The 19,812-nt window shown below is 43.2% G+C and overlaps 1 protein-coding gene and 1 long non-coding RNA gene across 4 annotated transcripts in view; one reads left to right on the top strand and one right to left on the bottom strand.

Annotated features, from left to right (window-relative positions):
• The first annotated feature begins 88 nt into the window (after positions 1-88).
• On the top strand, positions 89-6,639 carry LOC116652462. Its single transcript, XR_004305481.1, has 2 exons — positions 89-1,553; positions 2,802-6,639. It is a non-coding gene; the product is annotated as an uncharacterized LOC116652462 (long non-coding RNA).
• Positions 5,216-19,812, bottom strand: part of NHS (NHS actin remodeling regulator) — a 236,338-nt gene continuing 221,741 nt past the window's right edge. For 2 of the 3 annotated variants that reach the window (XM_015885992.2, XM_015885997.2), the window contains 5 exons: positions 18,410-18,602; positions 15,112-15,243; positions 10,911-13,862; positions 10,504-10,630; positions 5,216-9,266 (listed from right to left, as the gene is read on the bottom strand). In XM_015885992.2, the coding sequence (XP_015741478.1) occupies positions 8,642-9,266; positions 10,504-10,630; positions 10,911-13,862; positions 15,112-15,243; positions 18,410-18,602 (4,029 nt within the window). In that variant the 3' untranslated portion in view covers positions 5,216-8,641. The remainder of the gene's footprint in view (positions 9,267-10,503; positions 10,631-10,910; positions 13,863-15,111; positions 15,244-18,409; positions 18,603-19,812) is intronic. The other variant, XM_015885999.2, reaches the window with a different exon arrangement.

Here is a 19,812-nt window from a genome sequence, read left to right on the forward strand (position 1 = left end):
AGCTTCGAGAATTTGCCTCTATCAAATATGTTATTGCTAGACTTCCATATCTGGTTATATTTCCATGGAATAAATGAGATTGCATTAATTCATTACTTTTGGGAGGCATTACTTTTGGAGTGACCTATGTATATAGTCTGTGAGAATTAATGTGAGATGTGTAAGAATTACATATATATGAAAGGAATGCTTATAGACTTTGTCTTATTTCCTCATAAACCTGAAGGATTAGTCAAAAAGCTTTTCTTTCTTTGACACTGATAGCAATGTGGAGGACAAACATCTACAAGCTCCATCTTGAATGATGTCAGTATTGTACTTCCATTTTCTTGTGCAACTGATTCTTCATGAGAACACGTCAGTGTTTGCTGCTGCTGCTTTTCTTGAACTGCAGGTCTGGAAGTGCAGTGATTAAGCTAAGAGCTTCATCATCCCAAAAAACTTGAGGTGAGGGTAGAATGCATAAGTAACAGGGATCCCATCTGTTTTCAGAATAGTTTTATTTTCTCTATATTTTTTTCTGCAGAAACATTTTTATTTATTTATTTATTTAATGACAAGGCAAGAATTTGCCTGGGAAGCAGTCCCTGAAAGTAACAATTTTGGAATAAGTAGATCTTGGAAGGCCACGGAGGCTGAACAGGGAGAAGAAACACAGACCAAGAAGTAAAGGAACCAAAGATAGGAGATACTGCTGTGGAGAGGAAGTAGTCAGGACAAGGATAAAGAAATGCTGAGATTGAAGGTAAACATTGAAAAAGTTTGTACAGATATCTGATTTCTGTACTCTTCTGGGGCAGTGGTATTTGGAAGAGCTTACAAGAGAGATATGTGAGAAAGAGGCAAGGAGAGTCCGATCTTTAGGAAGTGAAGCTATATTGAAAGGAATTATCCAGTACACTAGAGGTCATAAAATTTCAGTTTTGAGTTGCACCATTCTGTTTCAGAAAGTTTTGTCTAGATGATATAAAGTGATATATACTCTTCTGTTTTTCTATGAATATAATTTCAGTGGCTTACTGATCAGGTAGGAGGGATAGATTCGAAAAGAAAACTCAAGGAAGTGGAGGTAGTCAGGATGTTGTTACAGGGAAAGGAGACAGCTAATAATGCATTTGATTCCAGGAGTGAGAAAACCTGATCTACAAAGTACTTATTGTTCTTGGATCTGTTTCCATAAGATCTTTCCTGGAATTAATTTGTTGGCCATATTTTTTGTTACTCAGATTTTGATTTTATTGGATCCAGTAACTCTTAAATTTATCTTTCTTTATCTGTTTATGAAAGATCCTCTTTTCAGGTTTGAAACTTGTTACTTTGTATTGTTAGATGTTTCAGATGATGAGCAATGTTCAGAACTAGGTCTGTTTACATGCTTGTCTTCATAGGTCCCAGAACTTGTTTTGTGCTTTGAGTTTACAAAAGTAACAGGAATTACAGCCTAAATTCGCATGATCAGGTTTGTTTGATGGTTCAGCTCACTTGGCAAAGTGAAATGCACAGAAGCAGATCATAGGATTAGGATGTTGTGGTTTGGCATCTGTACTTATAAGGTATGGTCTATATTTCATTCACTTTGCTTTGGATCTACCTTTAAATTATCTGCCAGAACCAATAAAACAGTGGAAGCTTGAAGCCCAAGAAAAAATTCTAGATGATCCTTTTTTGAGGATTTGACATTCTTACGTGGTAATAAAACCATTTATTTTCATTACTTTCAAGTGAAGAATTTATGTAATTCTTCTGCTGCCCAGTAGGCTTTTAAAGAACACCTAAAGGATGTACTTTTAAAAGGAAGATATAAATGGATGAATGCTAAGTAATAACATCATAGTCCTGTGTCAGCCTTTTAAATATATTAATGATCTTGATTGGTCAGGAACTGAATGCTATACTCCTACAGATTTTGAATGTCATTTATTCATGGAAGTGCTTTTATCTGATGATTTCTTTTTCTGGCATTGGGGGCTTATAATAGATCTAAGCCACCTGCCTCATATTCACTGTGACTGGTTAACAAAGTGGCCAAACCACAGGTTCAGTCATGTTACTTGCACAATTTTCTCTCTCAGTGTGAATTTCCACAGGAAGCTCATTGGGTGACTGCTTTTTTTGTAGACACAGTGTTTATTTGAGAAAAATAAAAGAGAAATAGCCTCGCACTAAATATTGCAAAGCCATTACTACAGAACAAGGCTGTTCTTAATTGTATAGTAGCTTTGGTCAAGAAGGCCAGTTTTTGTGTTTCATTAAGTACTTTGCTGAGATGGTATTTCAGTGGTCTTTGTTACTCTTTGCTTGAGACTGAGAGAACAGTTCCTGCCTCTCCTCTGCCCCCACAGTGAATGTAAAGGGAGCTGTAGAAGCAGTTGTTTCCTGATAAGAGTAGTTTATGATTTGCAACTGTATTGTGAAATAGCAAGAGTGAGTAGTCGTGTACTAGTTGGATAAAGTTCTGATTAAATATATATATATATATATAGAGAGAGAGAGAGAGAGAGGGAGTGAGAATGGATGAAAGCTACCAACTCATAATGCTTTCATGAACATTGCTGTTTTGTGTACCCTTTTAATTCATCTTGGGAAAAATCAGAAAGCTTTTTTTTCTTGTACCTTTTATAGGATAAATTTGCTTTAATGTTCATAGCGGTTTTCTGATTTTTCCAACTCTGGGGAAGTTTAAATGGCAATGCAAGTGTGTGAGTGCGAAAGATTGTGTTTAGCTGTTCACCTGTTTTGTTATCCTGACCTTGAGCCTGTGTTGGAGGATATGGATTGATTTCCTCTGTTTTCTTTTTCAGGAGTCTATCCAGATACATTGCGAAACCTTATCTGATCGTAATGAAGTAATTAAAGGCAGATGTCTTCAGTCAGTGGAGCTGGATAACTTGCTTTTCCGAAATTAAGAGAAGTGCAGAAGAATTCTTATAACAAATAACGCTAGGCACTAGACAGGTTTCAGGGGAATGCTGTCAAGCTGGTAGTTAAGAACACAACGGGGACAAGCTGGGTAGACAACTGGTCAGCCTGACTTTAATCCAGAAATCAGAACACCTAGTACACGCTTCTGTCACCAAGTAAAGAATTAAAGGAGAGAAATGTAATTAATGCAATTCAAATAGCGTAATGGAAATCAGCACTAAGCTTGCAGCCAGCTCTTGTCTACCTTGTTCCCCAGGAGCTGCCTCGTTAGGGGGATGGTCAGACCCAGAGCTACAAGAGGTGACAGAACTAACAGCATAGCAGTTAGGAGACAAAATTTATAAAATTGAGTAATTGTAACTCTGCTAATTGGGGATGCCTGACGTACCCATGATCTAGAAAGTACCTGATTATTGGAAGCCACATTTAAGCACCTAAAAGCCCCCATGTTCACAAAAAAGCTCCAAAACACCCGTGTGGGTGGCTGCCCAGTCCTGAAACTGCTGTTATCTTTTCAAGTGTCTCCACTCATGATGCTACCACTGCCCCAGTGCAGGCATGCATTGTGTGCATAACTCTGGGTCAGAGTGGTTGTCATCCAGCTTCTGTGCAATGGGCTCTTGGAAAGGGCTGGTGTTGGAGATTTGGTAGTGGGAGTGTTCCTCATTGCCAAGATGCACTCTTACAGGCTGAATTTGAAACTGATACTAAAATGGCAGTTGTGGCTATTGCTTCCCTTTTCTAGAATAGCACAGTGGTTACCTGTGTGGGTAGTGGGAATCCAGCCCCACACACTGCAAAAAAGGAAAGCAGCCTGGCACAACCCCAGTGCTCCTCCTGTGCTGCCTCCCCAACATATAGTGCTGCTGTGGGGTGCAGTGAGGAGCCAAGTGCCAGGAAAAGGCAAATTGAGAAGATGGATGGCTGTAATCCAGTGATCAGACCATCAGGAAAGTACTTTGCTTCCCAGGTGCGTAAGTGTTACATAGAGCAGCTTATGAAAGCACCGGAAGTACTCCCAAGAGCAGGCTCTAACATCACTGTTTGAAAATAATTCTTACATTTGTCCCTTTTCTGAAACAAGGTTTGTATGGCAGATATGGAAATGAAGACATTCTTCATGTTTGCTAGTTCAAGGAGAACCCCATTTGACTCAGAATCTGGGCTGAATTGCCAAGCCTCTGTAAATACCGCAGGTGAAACCTGGAGGTAGCTTTGTTGCAGGGGTTACATACGTGTGTATTTGAATTGCACTCTGCAGAGGAAGTACCAGTGTTTTTGCTGCAGTGTGTTACCACACCTATGTCCTTTTTATCTTCCAAACGAAAAACAACCTTTTACACTCCTTAGTCTTCCCACACACATTCCCTGGACAGCATGATAGGATGCTCTGCTGAGCCAGACGGTGCAACATGAAAAAAGCTTGTGTATGCAGTGATGGTGCTTATAGTATCTGATTCATATTATCCCTGGATGTGGTATGCTATGTATATGTAACCAATGGTACATGCTGAAGCCTGGATTTTGCAAAGGCAAAAGTTGCTGACTTCACATACATAAAAAAACCCAATGGGTATATCTTATGAAGTCTAATATTTAATTTTCTTCTCACTGAGCATAAAAGAATAGGCGTGCAGCAAGCAGATAAGAAACAGATTGTGCCTGCCTCTGTTGGCTAACTTCTTCCTGCAGTTCTTGCTTATCTGTATTTCTGGATTGGAAGAGATGCATAACACATCAGCTGATGATCTACGTAACCATTTAATACTTGACCATCTGATTAAAGTGAATGTTACGTAAACTGATTCCCAAATGGAGACTACTGTAGTACCACACCCATGGGGAAATCTTTATATCTTTGCAAGGCACGATTTCAGATAGCTCAGCTGCATTCCCCAAGGCTGATTTTTTTTTCCACACTAAGGCACTAGAACTCTGTCTTTCAGCTTTTCTTTCTATGCACATTTTCTTTTTTCTTTTTATTTTCTTTTTTTCTTTTTTTTTTTTAAGAACTTCATATACAGGGTAGAAAAGCTACTGATAGAATGACAGAGGAAACAAAAGCTTCTTCCCTTCCCTTTCACCTGCAGGCATGCAATTTTAGAACATTTAAAGCACCTAGCTTCTGGGCCAAGGCTTCTTGATCTCCCAGGAACCAAACTGACTTGAGTTTAAGGGAAAACAAAGATTAGTTTGCAATGTTTGATGCCCAGAGTCTTACTTCTGGAAATACTGTACTTCTTGTTGAGTAGATAAGAGTTCATGCTTCTGAACAAACAATGGGAAGGTGTGATTTAATTGCAGTCACGTTTATTTGCAGTTTCTGTACACACTTTCTAGGTAATCAAACTTTTCCAACACATTTTTTGAGAGGGGTTCACAATGAAACTGTCACCGTTTTTACTAAAAATAAATACAAGACTTAAAGTGTTGCACAGCTCTAAAATATACAAAGGCTTGGATTTAATGTAAACTTTGGAAACATTTTACAAAAGAAACCATCTTTGCAACAATTTAAAAAGTTTGTATTTACAAATATTACAAAAATACAAAATGGATGCAAGTCCATAAACCATTGTCTTTTCTGCCAGCATGAACTGGTGCTAGTACCAAAATAGTTACACTGTAACCTTCTTTATTTTTTTTTTAAATTTTTAAATTCTTTAAGTCATAACCTACAGTATTTCTCTATATCTGCCACCACTGCAGCAAATGCACTCAATCACTGACCTTTGGCAACAGCACGTATATGCTTTATTTGCTACAACTATTCCATCTCCTCTATGCTGCCACAAGAAAAAGAAGAAAAAGGGGGAAATGTTACTTTTCTGAATATATGTGTGATTTCCTTAACATCAGTGCAAGCAACAGAACATAGTTTGAAATGATGATTCACTGGTTGCCTAATGCATGTGCTGTACCCTGTTTCAAGATATACAATGTTCCTGTTCTCTGCCCATTCTGTACATGAAATACTGCCTCACAGTTCATTTTTAGTGCTTAGATACCGATAAATGGCAGCTGTTAAATTGTTGGTTGGTAATAAAAAGTGTACCACCAGTGTCAACTCAGCTGTATTCTCTTTACAGTTTTTGAATGATTCTTTAAACATACGTAACGCCTTTTAGGTTAAACGTTTATAAAAGTGCTTTGGGTAAAACTTCCTTGGAAAATGACTCAAGATGCCAAACTAAGAATTTTCTCTTAGTATCAAAGCTTCCTCATGTCTTCCAGAAAGTGTTGTTTTATACACTAAGCAATTCCATAGAATCTTCACTCTTTTACTTGTGTTTCAGCTCCTTTTCTTAACTAAGCTACTAATAAGACTAGCCATTTGTTTCCAAAACCTTGCTCCACCTGCCCTTATTAAAACTGTTTCAGACTTCCCCATTTTGGAGCCCTGATTTACTACCTCTCTTCTCAACACACATACCACATGCATAGTAATTCCAACTCGCATAGTAATTCCAACTCTCATACTGCACACAAGCAGACACAGGAAGACGGTAGGATACCCTGAATTACATATTTTATAGTGTACACTAGACCAAATGAGATATAAACCTTATTGGAAATACGTCTGAGGATTTGTTCAACCCCTCTGACTTGCTCAAACTTTTAAAATCATAAGAACCTTCCTCTTCAAAACATGATCTGCCCGCTTTTAAAACTCTTAAGCTTTATGCATTACGTGATTAAAAGGAAAAAAAAAAAAAAGGGAAAAACCCATTTCATACATTCCACTTCCCTATCATCTACTTCTGCTTAAAGCCAGCTTTGAGTTGATTTCTTTAGGATCCAAGTATGCTCTTTCTGCTGTCCTGTTCAATCTGTCCTACTGTGTACCACCTTTCTTCTTGCGCTATTTCTCTGCACTAACATCCCTTCTGTTCCTCCACTCCAAAGCATTTCCTACAGCAATTCATAGTATCACAGTCTCGTGTGGGTTGGAAGGGACCTTAGAGATCATTGAGTCCAACCCCCGGGGATTCAAGCCTCTGTGTAGCAGAGCGGCACTTCTACCACTTGCGCCACAGGGGGGATTCGAACCCAGAGCCTTCGGTGTTGCAACGCGGCATTCCTTGACACCAACTGCACAAATTTTGGACAAAGAGGGCCTTGTTCTCTGAGCGGCATGGTTGGGCTATGCTGTGAAAACAGTGGCGGCCCAAAGGAGAATAAGACCAAGAACTGGTTGTATTTCATTTAAAAATTAAAAGTATAAAGCAACTTGTGGGCTGAGCTTAAAAGTACGCATCCTTTCAGTTTTAAGACAAGAAAATTCAAGTAACTTCAAGTAATTAAGCTTTTATTTCCCTGCCTTCATTTGTATCAAAGCAATTGCTTTGATTTATCTCCTCTCCCAGCCCATCCCAATCCCCCACCCTGCTGCATGCTTCTGGTGAACCCAGACGAAAACCAAACGTCTGTGGCTGGCACAAGAAACCAGAGCTTTCCCCTTCACGGTTTCGCAGTGAATATAAATAATGCATACACATACCTAATTCCCAGCTACATTTTCACAGTGTCATTTTGGTAAATATTTAGGTAGCATGAATCTCATCAGCACAAAGAGAAAGCTTCACTGAAAACTCATCGCAGATATTTACTGATAAATTGAAAGCGCTTGTTGCATGCTTATCATTTATTTGTTTCCCTTAAGAACCAGAAACTAATTATGTTTAAAGATTATCTTTACCAGGTTATGACTGTGTTATGTATCCCAATAGCCTAATAGGAATATGAAGCTAAGTACTATTTCCTCGTGTCTGTTCTTGCTAAATCAATCCCTGTTAGCACGAAGACCCGGGGGCACCACCAGATGAGACCGTTTGGGGCTTTGTGTCAGGAATGACTTTGTTCTGTCAGAAGCACACCTGTCTTCCCAACCAATGGTCGTGCTAAAACTCACAGCTGCACTTCTCAGTTAGCTTGTTGGGGCTATGCTAGAAAGACAAATGGTTACTTCAATCCACTCTCAGTCAGCTGGTAATTTGTAGCTGAAGTGGAGAATTCCTTTTGACTGCTAAGTGTCTTCTTTGAGGCTTATGGCACCGAAAGTGGTTGTTGGTGGCCACGTGAACTTATGTTTGATATGAAAATGGTATTCACAGAATACAGTTATTACATTTGACTCCTTTTGTCTTCTATAAACAAAGCTGTTATGCAGGAAATTGTTCACCACATCCACTCTTTGATAGTTCTATTTACAGATTTTTATCAAAAATATGATATTTACATATGCTCTGTTAATTTCTTCTAAATTTTGTTTCAGCTCATTTTAGTGTAGAAAAATACCAATCCTGGAGAGCGTTTGCTTTTTTATTTTTCTTCCTAGGGAAGCACTACAGTGAGGGATTTGTTTCTAGATGGGCAGCTTCTGGAAAAAAACAAACAAACAAAAAAAAACCCACAAAAAGTCACTTTGAACTCTGAGAAAAGTGTATAGCCATGAAATACACAGTGACAACAGAAATGAGTGGGATAAACCAAATGAAGCTAAAGGAAAACAGAGTAGACATAGCCTATCTTTCTACTGTTAGAAAATGTAAGGTCATAAATAGCTACAGCCGTAGGCCTCTGTTTCCCCAGCGTCCTATGAACACAAACACATTTAAGCATCAATATTGCCCTGCAATTATTGTTTTGACTGCTACAGCATTGGCCTCTTCTATTCACATCCTCACTCAGCTCACATGGTGTCAGCAGTCTTTGGAGCCTACGTTGAGCTCTGAGAAGAGCGGTCATCATGTGGACTGCCGTCTGAGTTCTCGGTCTCCCCCTCTGAGATGGCCTGCATTGGTGTGTTGTACAGCCGGCAGCGCACGCTGTACCTGCTGCTGCTGGCAGCTGGCGGCGCCCGTGAGCGCCCCACTCTTGAAGATGCTGACATTGGAAAGCTCTTGGAGGAGAAACCTTCTGCATTGACCCTCGGTGAGCAGGGGGACAATGGGGATGATGCATCAGGGCTTGTCACTGGGGGACACTCGTCCTGGCTTTGGGAAGCATCCACTGTCAGCTCTCCGGGAGACTTGGGCAGAATAGGGCTTTTCAGGATTTCCGTGGCAGACATCCTGTAGCTAGAATCAGACCGACTGCCTTTTTTAAGGAGCAGCAGTTTAAACTCCTCGTTAGATGTGTTGGACTTCTTGGCATTCCTGTATATCAGTCCGGGAGACCTCTGACTGCTCATGGGAGTACCTGCGCTGCTGGCGGGTGATGTGCTGCTGGCGGGCAGTGTGCTGCTGGTGGGCAGCTGGCTGCTAGTTCCAGAGGAAGCTCTCAGTCTGTTCCTTACAGACAGATCTCCAGAGTCCTTTCTCCCAAGAACTTTCCTTTTTGATCTGTAAAAATACAAAGAAACACTCCTTCATATGCAGTCTTTGTAGAACGCTTCCCACTAGTCTGGAGTTACACAGATACACCATGCTTTCAAATGAACGTGGTCTCTTTTAATCCCTCTGCCAAATATCAGGCTGTCAGTGACTGACAGCACTTAAAGGCATAATAGCTCTTGTACAAGGATTGAGGCACTGTGGCACAGTCTCTCTAAATCTTACCTGGCTCTTTTAAAACAATTTACGAACAACCTGCTCTTTATAAAGACAGTGATGCCTGCAGAGTCCCCCCAAGTTAGCCAAATAATCATAATAATCTGATCATTATTAGAAATCTTTGATTTCAGCTGTGATCGCAAATTTCAACTGAATGCAAAATAGTCTGAATTTTAAGAGATGCCTCCTCTTCATTCTTAGTATGGCAACTCATAAGAATAGAGCTGGTGGGCAGCATACAGGAACCAGTGTGGGGAGTTTCCTTTGGGGATGTTTGTTAGAGCAGCCTGATCTTATTTGTGAAGCATCCTGCACATGCTGTAACGATACTCATAACGCACACATGACCAGCACCTGCTACTCCTGACCCCTGCCAATATGGTTAGCACCACAAACATCATTTTATAAGGCAAACAGTCATAATATGTAAACAGCCATAATATGTAAGATGTATCACCCTTACTACTATCATTCCCTTTTTGGTACTGTGAAATGAACATTTGCCCTGCAGACTCATCAGTGCCCAGGCATCAGGTTGCCAGAATGTGATGACATGTTACAAAACATGGAAGCATAATGGCATGTGAAATATTGCCTATAAAATCAAGCAGCAGCAAGCTGTAAGTGGGACTCAGTCCAGAAACACAACTGGATGGTAAAGCCTGGGTGGCGAGCGACACTTCCACCATCATCTTTCTCCAGGGGTCTGAGTGACTGATCTTCTGGGTTAAGTCTGAGTCTAGATTATGATTATTGTACCATGTGCCAATTATTACAAATTTGCCCAATCTGAGGAGGGTTAACTCATCCCCATACTTGTGAGGCGAGACATCAATGAGGCTTCGTTTCATCCAGCATCAGTGCTGGCTAGGATATTTCTTCATGCCTTGGTTATATCACCACAATAGCTACAACTGGGGTCAAGACAGGGTTTAACCATCAGATAATTATTCTGCAGTGGATGATCATGCAGGTGGGGAAAGGATGGCTGCTTTTGCAGTTCATAGTTGCAAGAAGGTTAGCTCACCTGTGAATGACTGCAAACAGGTCCTCAGTAGTGCGAGGTTTGTTGGGAGACACAAAAACGTCCTCAGCTTCAGCCTGAGAGTCTTCACTCAGTGGGGACATGATGGAGTCGTCGCTTGGAGAAGACTCTGAGATAAATACAGAAACCATGGTTAGAGTCAGACAAGTGCTGTATTTTGAAAGAGCACAGCTAGTGCAAGGCATAAGCTCCATGTGTAAGCAGGTGGCCACTGCTAACCATACAGACTTCATCCTCTAATCCCTGAGTGCTGTGCCGTCAGCCCAGGAGGGCTAACTGAGGCCTGTCACGCTGTGTGACACCTCCAGGGCACCAGTCCTTCATCCTGACGTCAGTGACACCCCCCGCCACAGAATGAATTGCAGCACAGAAAAGAGGACCCAACTGACCTTTCAGTGATGGCTCTTCTGTTCCACCCGCTGTCTCATCTGCCCTGCTGGTACCAGAGGCACTTCTGGTAGGAATACCTGATGTGATGTTCTCCTGCTTGCAACTGGCTTCACTAAGCAAGTTTACTGCTGCCGTCTCTGATTCATAGCTGATATTCCCAGGCACGTGGTGGCTTAAATCGAGTTGGTGCTTAAGCTGATCACTGACATCTGCTCTCTCTGCCTGAGCGGGGCTGTCACCCGCCATGCCGAGCTCCAGCTGCTGCTCACTGCCACAGAGCTCAGGCTGGGCCTGCGCATGCTCAAGGTGGCTCTCCAGTTCTGCTCCCCTGTTTGCATTCCCTGCTTCATGATCACCTGTGAGGAGAGCTGAGCCTTTCTGAAATCCTTCTGTAGAAACTGCACAGGTCTGATTTAGAGAACTGTCTAGCAAATGCTCAGCGGCTGGGGTTATTTGGTCCTTCACAGTTTTCATTTCAACCAGAGCCACTCCTGCTGAAGGTACAATTTCCGGCTCATAATTACTCTGTCCACTGAAAGAGGAGCTTTTTTCTAAAGATGGCTTCCCAGGGCCCATTTCTGCTGGGGAAGAGTCAATATATGACATGATGGCCTCCTCAGAGGAGTACTGCCGTGATACTGGCTTCTTGGCAGGGAGTGGCCTCATTTTCCCTGGCGAAACATCACCAGCCACCAGTGCGGGCTCTTGGATGCAGAGCAGGTCGGGAATACTGCCCTTCTGCTTCACTTCTTCAGGCCTGTTGATGGCCCTGAGGTGCACAGACTTGAGGACGGAGGGGGTGATGGCAAGGGCAGAGGGATGGCTAGGGCTAAGGGCTTCCCCCACTGTGCTCTGCTTGCTGGGATTGAAGGCGTGAAGCTGGTGCCGGTGAGCAAACGGTTTATTCAAGACACTGTGAAGAGCACTTAGGTCGAGATGGGTCGGAGGTACAATTGGGAGTTCGAGGTCTTTGCTTGCAGACATGGTGCCATCTTTAGTGAGCGGCTGTTGGAGTGAGGACTTCCTCTCAGGTACTTTTGGTTTCCTCTTGCTGCCCCCCGGGGACAGCGGCCCAGAGAAGAAAGCGGTTGGGAAGGAAGAGGTTGGCGTCTCCGACTGGCTGGAGTACCCGCTGGAGGGTGAGGCCAGCCCTGCCAGCTTCTCTGGAGATGCCAGTTTAAACTCGCTGTCGACAGAAGGCAGGGATGGGGTGGTGGCCCGCGACCCAGACTGGGATGTCTGAGACTCTGAGCTTTCTGGTGACTTGATGCACTCTATGACTGTGGTACCCGTAGCAGTGCTCGAATTAGATAAAGACCTGTAAGGATCACCAGATTTCAAGTCATTCAGGAGCCAGAGGTCTGCATAGTGAGGTTGTTCAGCACCTTCATCTTTGAAGGATGGCATGTCAGCTGTATCAAACTGAGCATCCTTCATGCCACCATCGCTCTGGCTCACCCAGGGCAGCTCGGGTTTGAGTGGCAGGCTAGAGGCCTCTGCTCTGGAAGGTGTGTTGGAAAACTCAAGTGGCAGCTTCATTTCCCTGGCAGTGTGCAACGTGTGCTGCCCACCACTAATCTTTGGTTCTTTCTTCTCGGGAAGATCCACGCTGCCCTCAGATTTCCTTAAAGATGAGCTGCGTTTTGGTGGAGCTGGCTTTGCCTTTGGTTTCTTCAGAGAGATGCCCTGCCGTCCCTGCCTCCTGTGACCGATGCATTCCTGCCAGGTGCAGTCAGCCAGGCTGGAGGTCACGCTTGCCATCTGGCCGCTCTCAGAGCCTGCAGCTGCATAGTTGCAAATATAGCTCTTGTTGCCCTTGAGACCGCAGTCAAAGTGCATGGAGGTATAGTATCCTTCAGTATCCACGGAGAAGTGTGAGCTAGTGTCTGCCTTGTCAGAGGGGCTCTTCTCTAGGAAGCTGTCATATGTGCCCACGCTTGTGAAGCTCGGGCATCCCAGGCTGTCAGCCTTGGTGCGCTCGGGGCTGAAGTCCTGGCGACAGGATGCATCGTGGTGGTGGTGCAGATAGTTCCACTCACTGTCACTTGTGTTGCTGTTGTTGGGGTCATCGAGTAGATCTGCTACAGTGGAGGTGAAAGAGCTTGCCCTGTGGCCTCTGACCTTGTCCACATTGTCACCGTACTGCTCTGTGATGAAGACACTTGAATCCTCATTGGCATTGGGAGCGGTGTTGAGGGACAGCTCGGAGTCACAGTGTGAGGAGCCAGTCAGTGGTGGAGAGGCAGCAGGAGGAATGGTTTCGGATGTCTGAGAGGGACATGTGGAGCTGCTTCCACTCCAGTTGCCACTGGAGGACTGGTGATCGTCCTTTTGATCCATGTGGCTGCTAAGCAGGACTCCTGCTGTGGAGATGGAGTGAATGGGGCTCCCAAAAGTGTCTGAGTTGGATGAAATCTCGCAGCTTCCTGAATCTGCCATCCTTGACAGTCGTGACCTCCCTCTCTCACCGATGCTGTGTTCGGGGCTGTGCAGGTGCTGAGGACAAGTTAAACCCAGGGGCTGGTGCTCTTGTGAACCCTGTTTGCTCAGAACGTCCTTCCCTTTTTTTGGGTGCCTCTCCTGGCTGGCTAGGAAGCACTCTGCTTCGTACGCTGAACTCTTGGTGGTAGCAGCTGTGTCACCCTCGCTGGCTCTTGCTCCCTCACGAGGGAGGCTTCGCGATCGGATGCGGTTGCTGACAGCAGCAGTGAAGACAGCATCCCCGTTGTCTGCCAGCACCAAAATGTTGCCAGCAGAATGTGAGAGGGAGGCGACCACACTCTGCCCCCTCTGTGCGCGGATACGGCGCCGGGAGGGAGCAGCGATAAGGATTTCTTCTGTCTGGCACTCCGAGTCCCTGGTCCCTGACCGCCGGCTGCTGGCACTGGAGAAGTCCGGGTTGGCATGCACAATCACATTGCGCTCCCTTGCCACTGGCGACTCATCCGAATCTAGGGTACACGTAAAGCTGGGTGAGAGACCGCTTTGTACGTCCTGACATGAGACGACCCACAAAGCAACCCAAGAAGCATATCTGCATTTAATCTTGCTGAGTGGTGTACCAAACCTAACTCAGCTATAATATGTATATAAGGCAGACCTCATCCCAGTGAGGTGGGAAATTCTCCTAGTCCTGCAATGTGATATCAGTTCTCCTATTTCTGCAATGTGATCTCACGTAGAGCTGATCTTGCTGTGGTAAATATTAAGATGAATATTAACTTTTCATTTTTTTGGTCACTGTATTGCAAGTAGCTGCAGGCAGCTTTCAGGAGTAGCTGCCTGACAAAACACTCTATAAACTTCTAAAAATAATTCCACTTTAACTACATATCATTTTCAGAATTTCCATTATCCGCTTCTTTCCTACCAAGAATATTTGCACAGTAACAGGATCTTTGTTTCATAGGTTCTCTGGTTGCTTATTCCCTATGATAAACACATTCTTTATGCTTCCGATTAAATTTCACAGCAACCGACCGAGGTATCAGAGCCGGGTTCAGGTTCAAATGAACATTAAGTAATAATGATCCTGTTCATTTATTTTTGTTTTAAGACTGATTTTACACTTGATTTGCCCTCAACAGAGTTGCTCCTAATTCACCTGAAAAAAAAAAAAAAGAAGGTGAGGTAAGCTGCTTGATTTCAAATATTCTTGGTAATAAAGAATGCAGGGGAAGAATTGAGGACAAGCGTGACAAAGAAAAGGAACTTTTAGCAAAGCTTTCAGTGGGGGCACCAGCAGCTGTCTCTAATGCGGATATCCAACTGATATCTGAGTGAGCTGTGGCAGCTCATCACTTTGCTGAGCAACATCTGTCATTTCTTTACCTTAAGATCCCCTCAGACAAGAAAAAACTTTCACTTAATCTAGTTACTTTTTATGCACGCAACTATGGGTTTATAACAAAAATTAAATGGAAAAAAAAGAAACAACTGATTAACATTTACACAATAAGAGTTGAACATGTACATCTATATTACTCAGTAAGGCCCCCAGTATATCAAGGCCATATGGAGTAATATAGCTTTGCTGACTGCAGTAAATAAAAAAAAAAACAAAACACACCGTTCCCAAACTCCACAACCAGTTACACTTACAGGGTTTTGCTTCTTTGGAATGCCCGCTACCAGCTCAAGAACCCTGCAATTTAAGTTGGTTAGAAAGCTATCTATGGAAGAGTTGTATTTATACTACACCTATTTCTTGTTGCACTCTTCTGGGGATGCCAGAGATGGTTTTCCTCCTCCTCAACTTTCGTCTCCGCTGTAGTACAGATTGTGAGTGAACAAGAGAGCAGCGTATACTAGCCTCTCTGTCAAAACCAACTCCTGCAACCCATAAATAGGTCTCATTAGCCTTTAGAAATAGTAAACAAAATTTCATGGCTGGAACACAGTGGAAGTATGTGAGCTTGGATTAAGCCTGTGAATAAACATAAGGGAGCCCTTATGTAGCTCTTATGTAAATTATATTACAGTGTATCACAGTTTTATATCTAATTCCAGCTCCCCCTCAGCAGCCTAGTGTGCCAGAAGTAACAGAAGGAGTGAAGGAGGAAAAAAAAAAAAAAAAATAAAAAAAAAAAAAGAAGAAAAAAAAGAAAAGAAAATCAGAAAGGAAAGTAAATTTGAGAGCTCTTGGTAGCAGGACATCTTTCTTATAACTATTTACTCATCTGTCATAGGGACAATGGCGGTAACTAGTCAGCAAGGAGTAATCTATCTAACTAAAGCCTGACTTACTTTAAGCAACTAAGCATAAGACAACAATATAGATTTTAACGTCATGTTGTAGTAGCTGAGGGCTTCTTAGGAGACTGATATGCCAAAGGGCCTAACATTTTGGAAAAAAGAAGACAGCTAAAAGAGGGCCAACTCCATGTACAAGTTTAGAAAACACTCTTTTTTTCACATAGCCAAGAATAAAATAAATGGGCAGCAGATATTGTTGTGCACCAGTACGTGGTCTGACTTTTCCAAGTGCTCTGCACTCAGCAGGACACGTGGGAGTCTGCTCAGGGAATCAGCTCACACATTCAAGGTCCTAAATGTGGATTTAGGAGCCTAGGTTCACATGCACATCTATTTATAACCATGGTCACGCAGAACAGGCAAGAATTCCTCATTTTCTTTATGTTTCCATGGCACTACCACAGAAAAGTCTCTTTCACTTTGCTCTTTACACTGTGGTCAACGTAAAGTTAAAAGGAGGCTCGCCAAAAGGCCTGCATCTGCCTGTACTGGCTCTTTGCATGGCTGTATGCTCCTGCAATCTGAAGCTGACGTGGGATGGGGGAGAAAAAATGCGCCAGGTCCATAAAAACTCTAACATCAGGATCACTGGTACAGTGGTTTGTAATCTTAGGAAAAACAAACAAATCAAAGAAAACAAATTAAAAAAATAAAAATCTGATAAAAACCATTTTAATAGCGTATAATTATATGAAACATAATTATACACAGACGTACACATACATATTACACTACATAACAATGTAAAACGTTAAAAAGTAACTTTCTTGTAAAAGTTCTTCTTGAAATCTACTACAGTGAAAAAGAGGCTTCAGACAGATGTCCCGTAACCACCAATGTCCCTGAAATAAGGAGAGGAAGAACTTTCTTTAATATGGAAGGAAAGTGCCATAAACTCCAACAACGGTCATTTTTAAAAAGTGAACACTTCTTGGGGTTGGGAGAAGCTTAAAGAACAAAACAGAAATGAAAGCAAAGTCTTTGAAATGAAAAATCAATCAGAACCATTGCTGGGCTTCCAGCAATTGTGAGTTAGCTGAACATGCTCTGTGTGCCAGATGCACGGGTCATCTCCAAGAGGAAAGTGAAAGAGGGTACGTCCTCCCCGTGATGCATACAAATTATTCCCATTAGTGCTAATGAGAATGATACACATAAACATCCAGAAGATTACATACCATTCTTGATCTGTAAAACTGATCAGGAAATTTGGTTCCAATGTATGGCAGGTGGAGTCTAGGCAAAAATTTCTATTACTGGAAAAGTTAACATTGGTCCCATTGGTCTACTGCTGTATTTCTCCTCTGAACTGCATTGAGTGACAATAGTGTTGCTGAAAAGCTTACATACTGAGGGTCCTATGTGCTACATATGAGGAGCGTCACACTAATGCATTGTGGAAACGTACCACAACACTTACTTCTTTCTTCAGGGATGTCCATTGGGAGTGCCCAGCCTATACCACACAGCCCACTCAGGTTGCTCTGCTGGCAGGTGGCCTGACCCTATGCTGTCCCCTCAGCTTCCCTCTGTGGCTCCTGGCTGCCACCTCCCTGGACAGCAGAGCTCACAGACATCTTCACTGCCCAGGACAGAAGGGGACCAGGAGTGCATTGCCGTCACCAACAGGAATCACCTGGCACATGGCAGTGCAGGACAGATGCCACCAGAAGGCTGTATAGCAAGCAGCCAGACCCAAGCCCCTCGGCTGGAACTGGGGCCATGCTGGGGCGTGCAGCCCTCCTGGCACCATAGGTGACTGGGCAGCCTGTCCTGCAGGAAGGTTGGGAGCCATGGACAGACACAAGCGGGAGCAAAGTGATATGACTTCCCCGCCATACCCCAGCTTCTGGAAAAACACTATGAAATATCAGTATGCTGTCTGAGGCTAGCTGAAAGCTCCCTGCTTTTCTTCCTGATTGCTTATTTAAAAGTCTGTAAGCGAGGAAAAGTCAGCCCACTTTCTGCTCTTACATTAATCAAAACTTGGTGCAAATTAATAATTGAGGAAAATTCAGATAAACCTTATTTTTACCATAGCCCTCTGGAAGGAGAGAAAGAGAAAAAGAGAAAGAGAAAAAAAACCTGATTTTTGATTCTGGAAACAAGTCATCTATCACATTTAGTCAATGATAAAGCTGGTGCTTACATAAACATATTCTTCTTCAAATAAATCTAGTAAAATGCATCAAAATATTACATAAATACAAGAAAATTTACCATTACTATACCTTCAGCATAGCTGCATGTAAAGAGATCTCTGAGTGATGGTTTACATGCTACACAGTCATGACTTGCATGTTTAAAGCACTGCAAGTAGTAGCCTACATCCTCTAGTTTCTCTTCTGCTACACATGATAATCATATGATTAATTTCTGTGGCTTTCTGCATTATTTCAGTTAGCTACATTCAGAAAGCTATTTGAGGTCTTTGTGAATACAGGCTGCAGGTTATATACACAACAAAAGTACACTGTTTATGCAGGGAACCAGTGTTACATTACACTGTACAGCATGACTCACAAAGTACAGGCCAAATTAATCCTAGATGCAGCTTCAGTGACTTCAGCAGACATGCATGTAGGATGGATTTAGCCCACTGTCCTCCAGCAACTAACCCTCAGGCTAGGTCTTTGCCCACAGACTGTAAAATCCAGTGACTTCAAACAAGTTAAACAGAATAAGTATTTGACCTCCCTTGAACCATGCAATAAATACAAAAAGAAATAGAAGAGATTTGTACCAGTGACATTGATGGGGATAATGCAAGAAGAAATCACTTGGGCATCTTGTTTCATTTTCTCCTCTGGAGTTGGGAGAGGTAGTGCTTTACTCCAATTGGTTTGTTTATCCAGTGTAGAAGGGATATTATGTATTGGATTTTTCGGCCTCTGCCCTAACATGACATCTGTATCTTCGTCCTCTGGTGGATGGGACTGCAAATGAATACATTCAAAATCAGTGTCTACCGCTCAGGCACATGAGGCTACTGTTGAAACAAAGCAGGCACACAGATCAGCAATCACTTACAGGCTGCAATGGCAAGCTGCTCTCAGTAAGTCACACTGTACAGGCTGAAATCACACACCATTCACAGAAGACAGATACCTCGTGCACCCTTTTGAATGCACTGCTCTGCTGGCTGCCCATGAGGACCAGCCATTTGTACACATTTGTTTGAGGACAGGCACCGGAAGGCCCAATGCCTTAATAGAGAACCATCCTTGCTCCAAGAAATCACTCGCAATTCATTTTTACAAACTATGGGCACAAGCAGAAAATAAGTTACAGAAATCCAGTGGAAAGCGGCAGGTGTTAGCGGCACCAAGGTCAGGAGGACACCGGCCAAAGGAGATGGGCTGCCACCAGAAGAAATTCAAAGTGTTGTTTAGAAACCATGCACATTTTTACAGAGTGCTAAGAGAAGCACTAGATACAGAATGTAAAGAAACAGAGAGGAAAGTAAACTGTATGGAAGCGACACAGATGCTTTGTTCTCTTTCTGAAGCAATAACAAGTCCCTCAGCAGCACCTTGTCCTGCAAAGTTGCTGTAACGCTGCCTACAACAGACAGATTAATCACACTGTTATGTGGCACTAGCTACAAACCTGTTTTGGATTTGCTTTGTAAAAAATCATAATAAAAAAGACATTGTTTTGGAGGAATACATGGGAGAAACACTCACCTTTTTCTGCCCAATTTCCCCCCCCCCCCCCTCCCCTTTCTCCATGAGAATACTTCCAGGAGCCGTGACAATTCTTCCCCCAGCCTGGGAAGTGACTCTGCCTCTTCTTTCTGTATGAAGAGCAAAGCCTCCTCAGCTGCCCTTCTCCTGCATCCCCAGCTGCTGCCTACCCAGCTTCTCCCTTATGACTTCAGTTTGTGCTTCACTCTCCAGTTTGTGGTGATTTTTGGCGAAGACAAAACGCTGCGCTCCCCAACCTGACAATGTCCAGCAGGCAGCAGGATGACACTGCCTTTGTAGTGCTGCCTTCCCTCCCTGGCTCCACATACAGTCCAAGGAACGAGCTGCCTCCGGCTCCAGACAGCAGCCCCAAAAGCATTCCATAACCTAAGGCAGGGTGCGGGAGGACACTCACTTACCTGGCTGACCTTACCCCCTGACAGCACCCCCGGGTCCTCCT

The sequence above is a fragment of the Coturnix japonica genome, chromosome 1 (genome assembly GCF_001577835.2).
Source record: "Coturnix japonica isolate 7356 chromosome 1, Coturnix japonica 2.1, whole genome shotgun sequence".
NCBI classification, from domain to species: domain Eukaryota; kingdom Metazoa; phylum Chordata; class Aves; order Galliformes; family Phasianidae; genus Coturnix; species Coturnix japonica.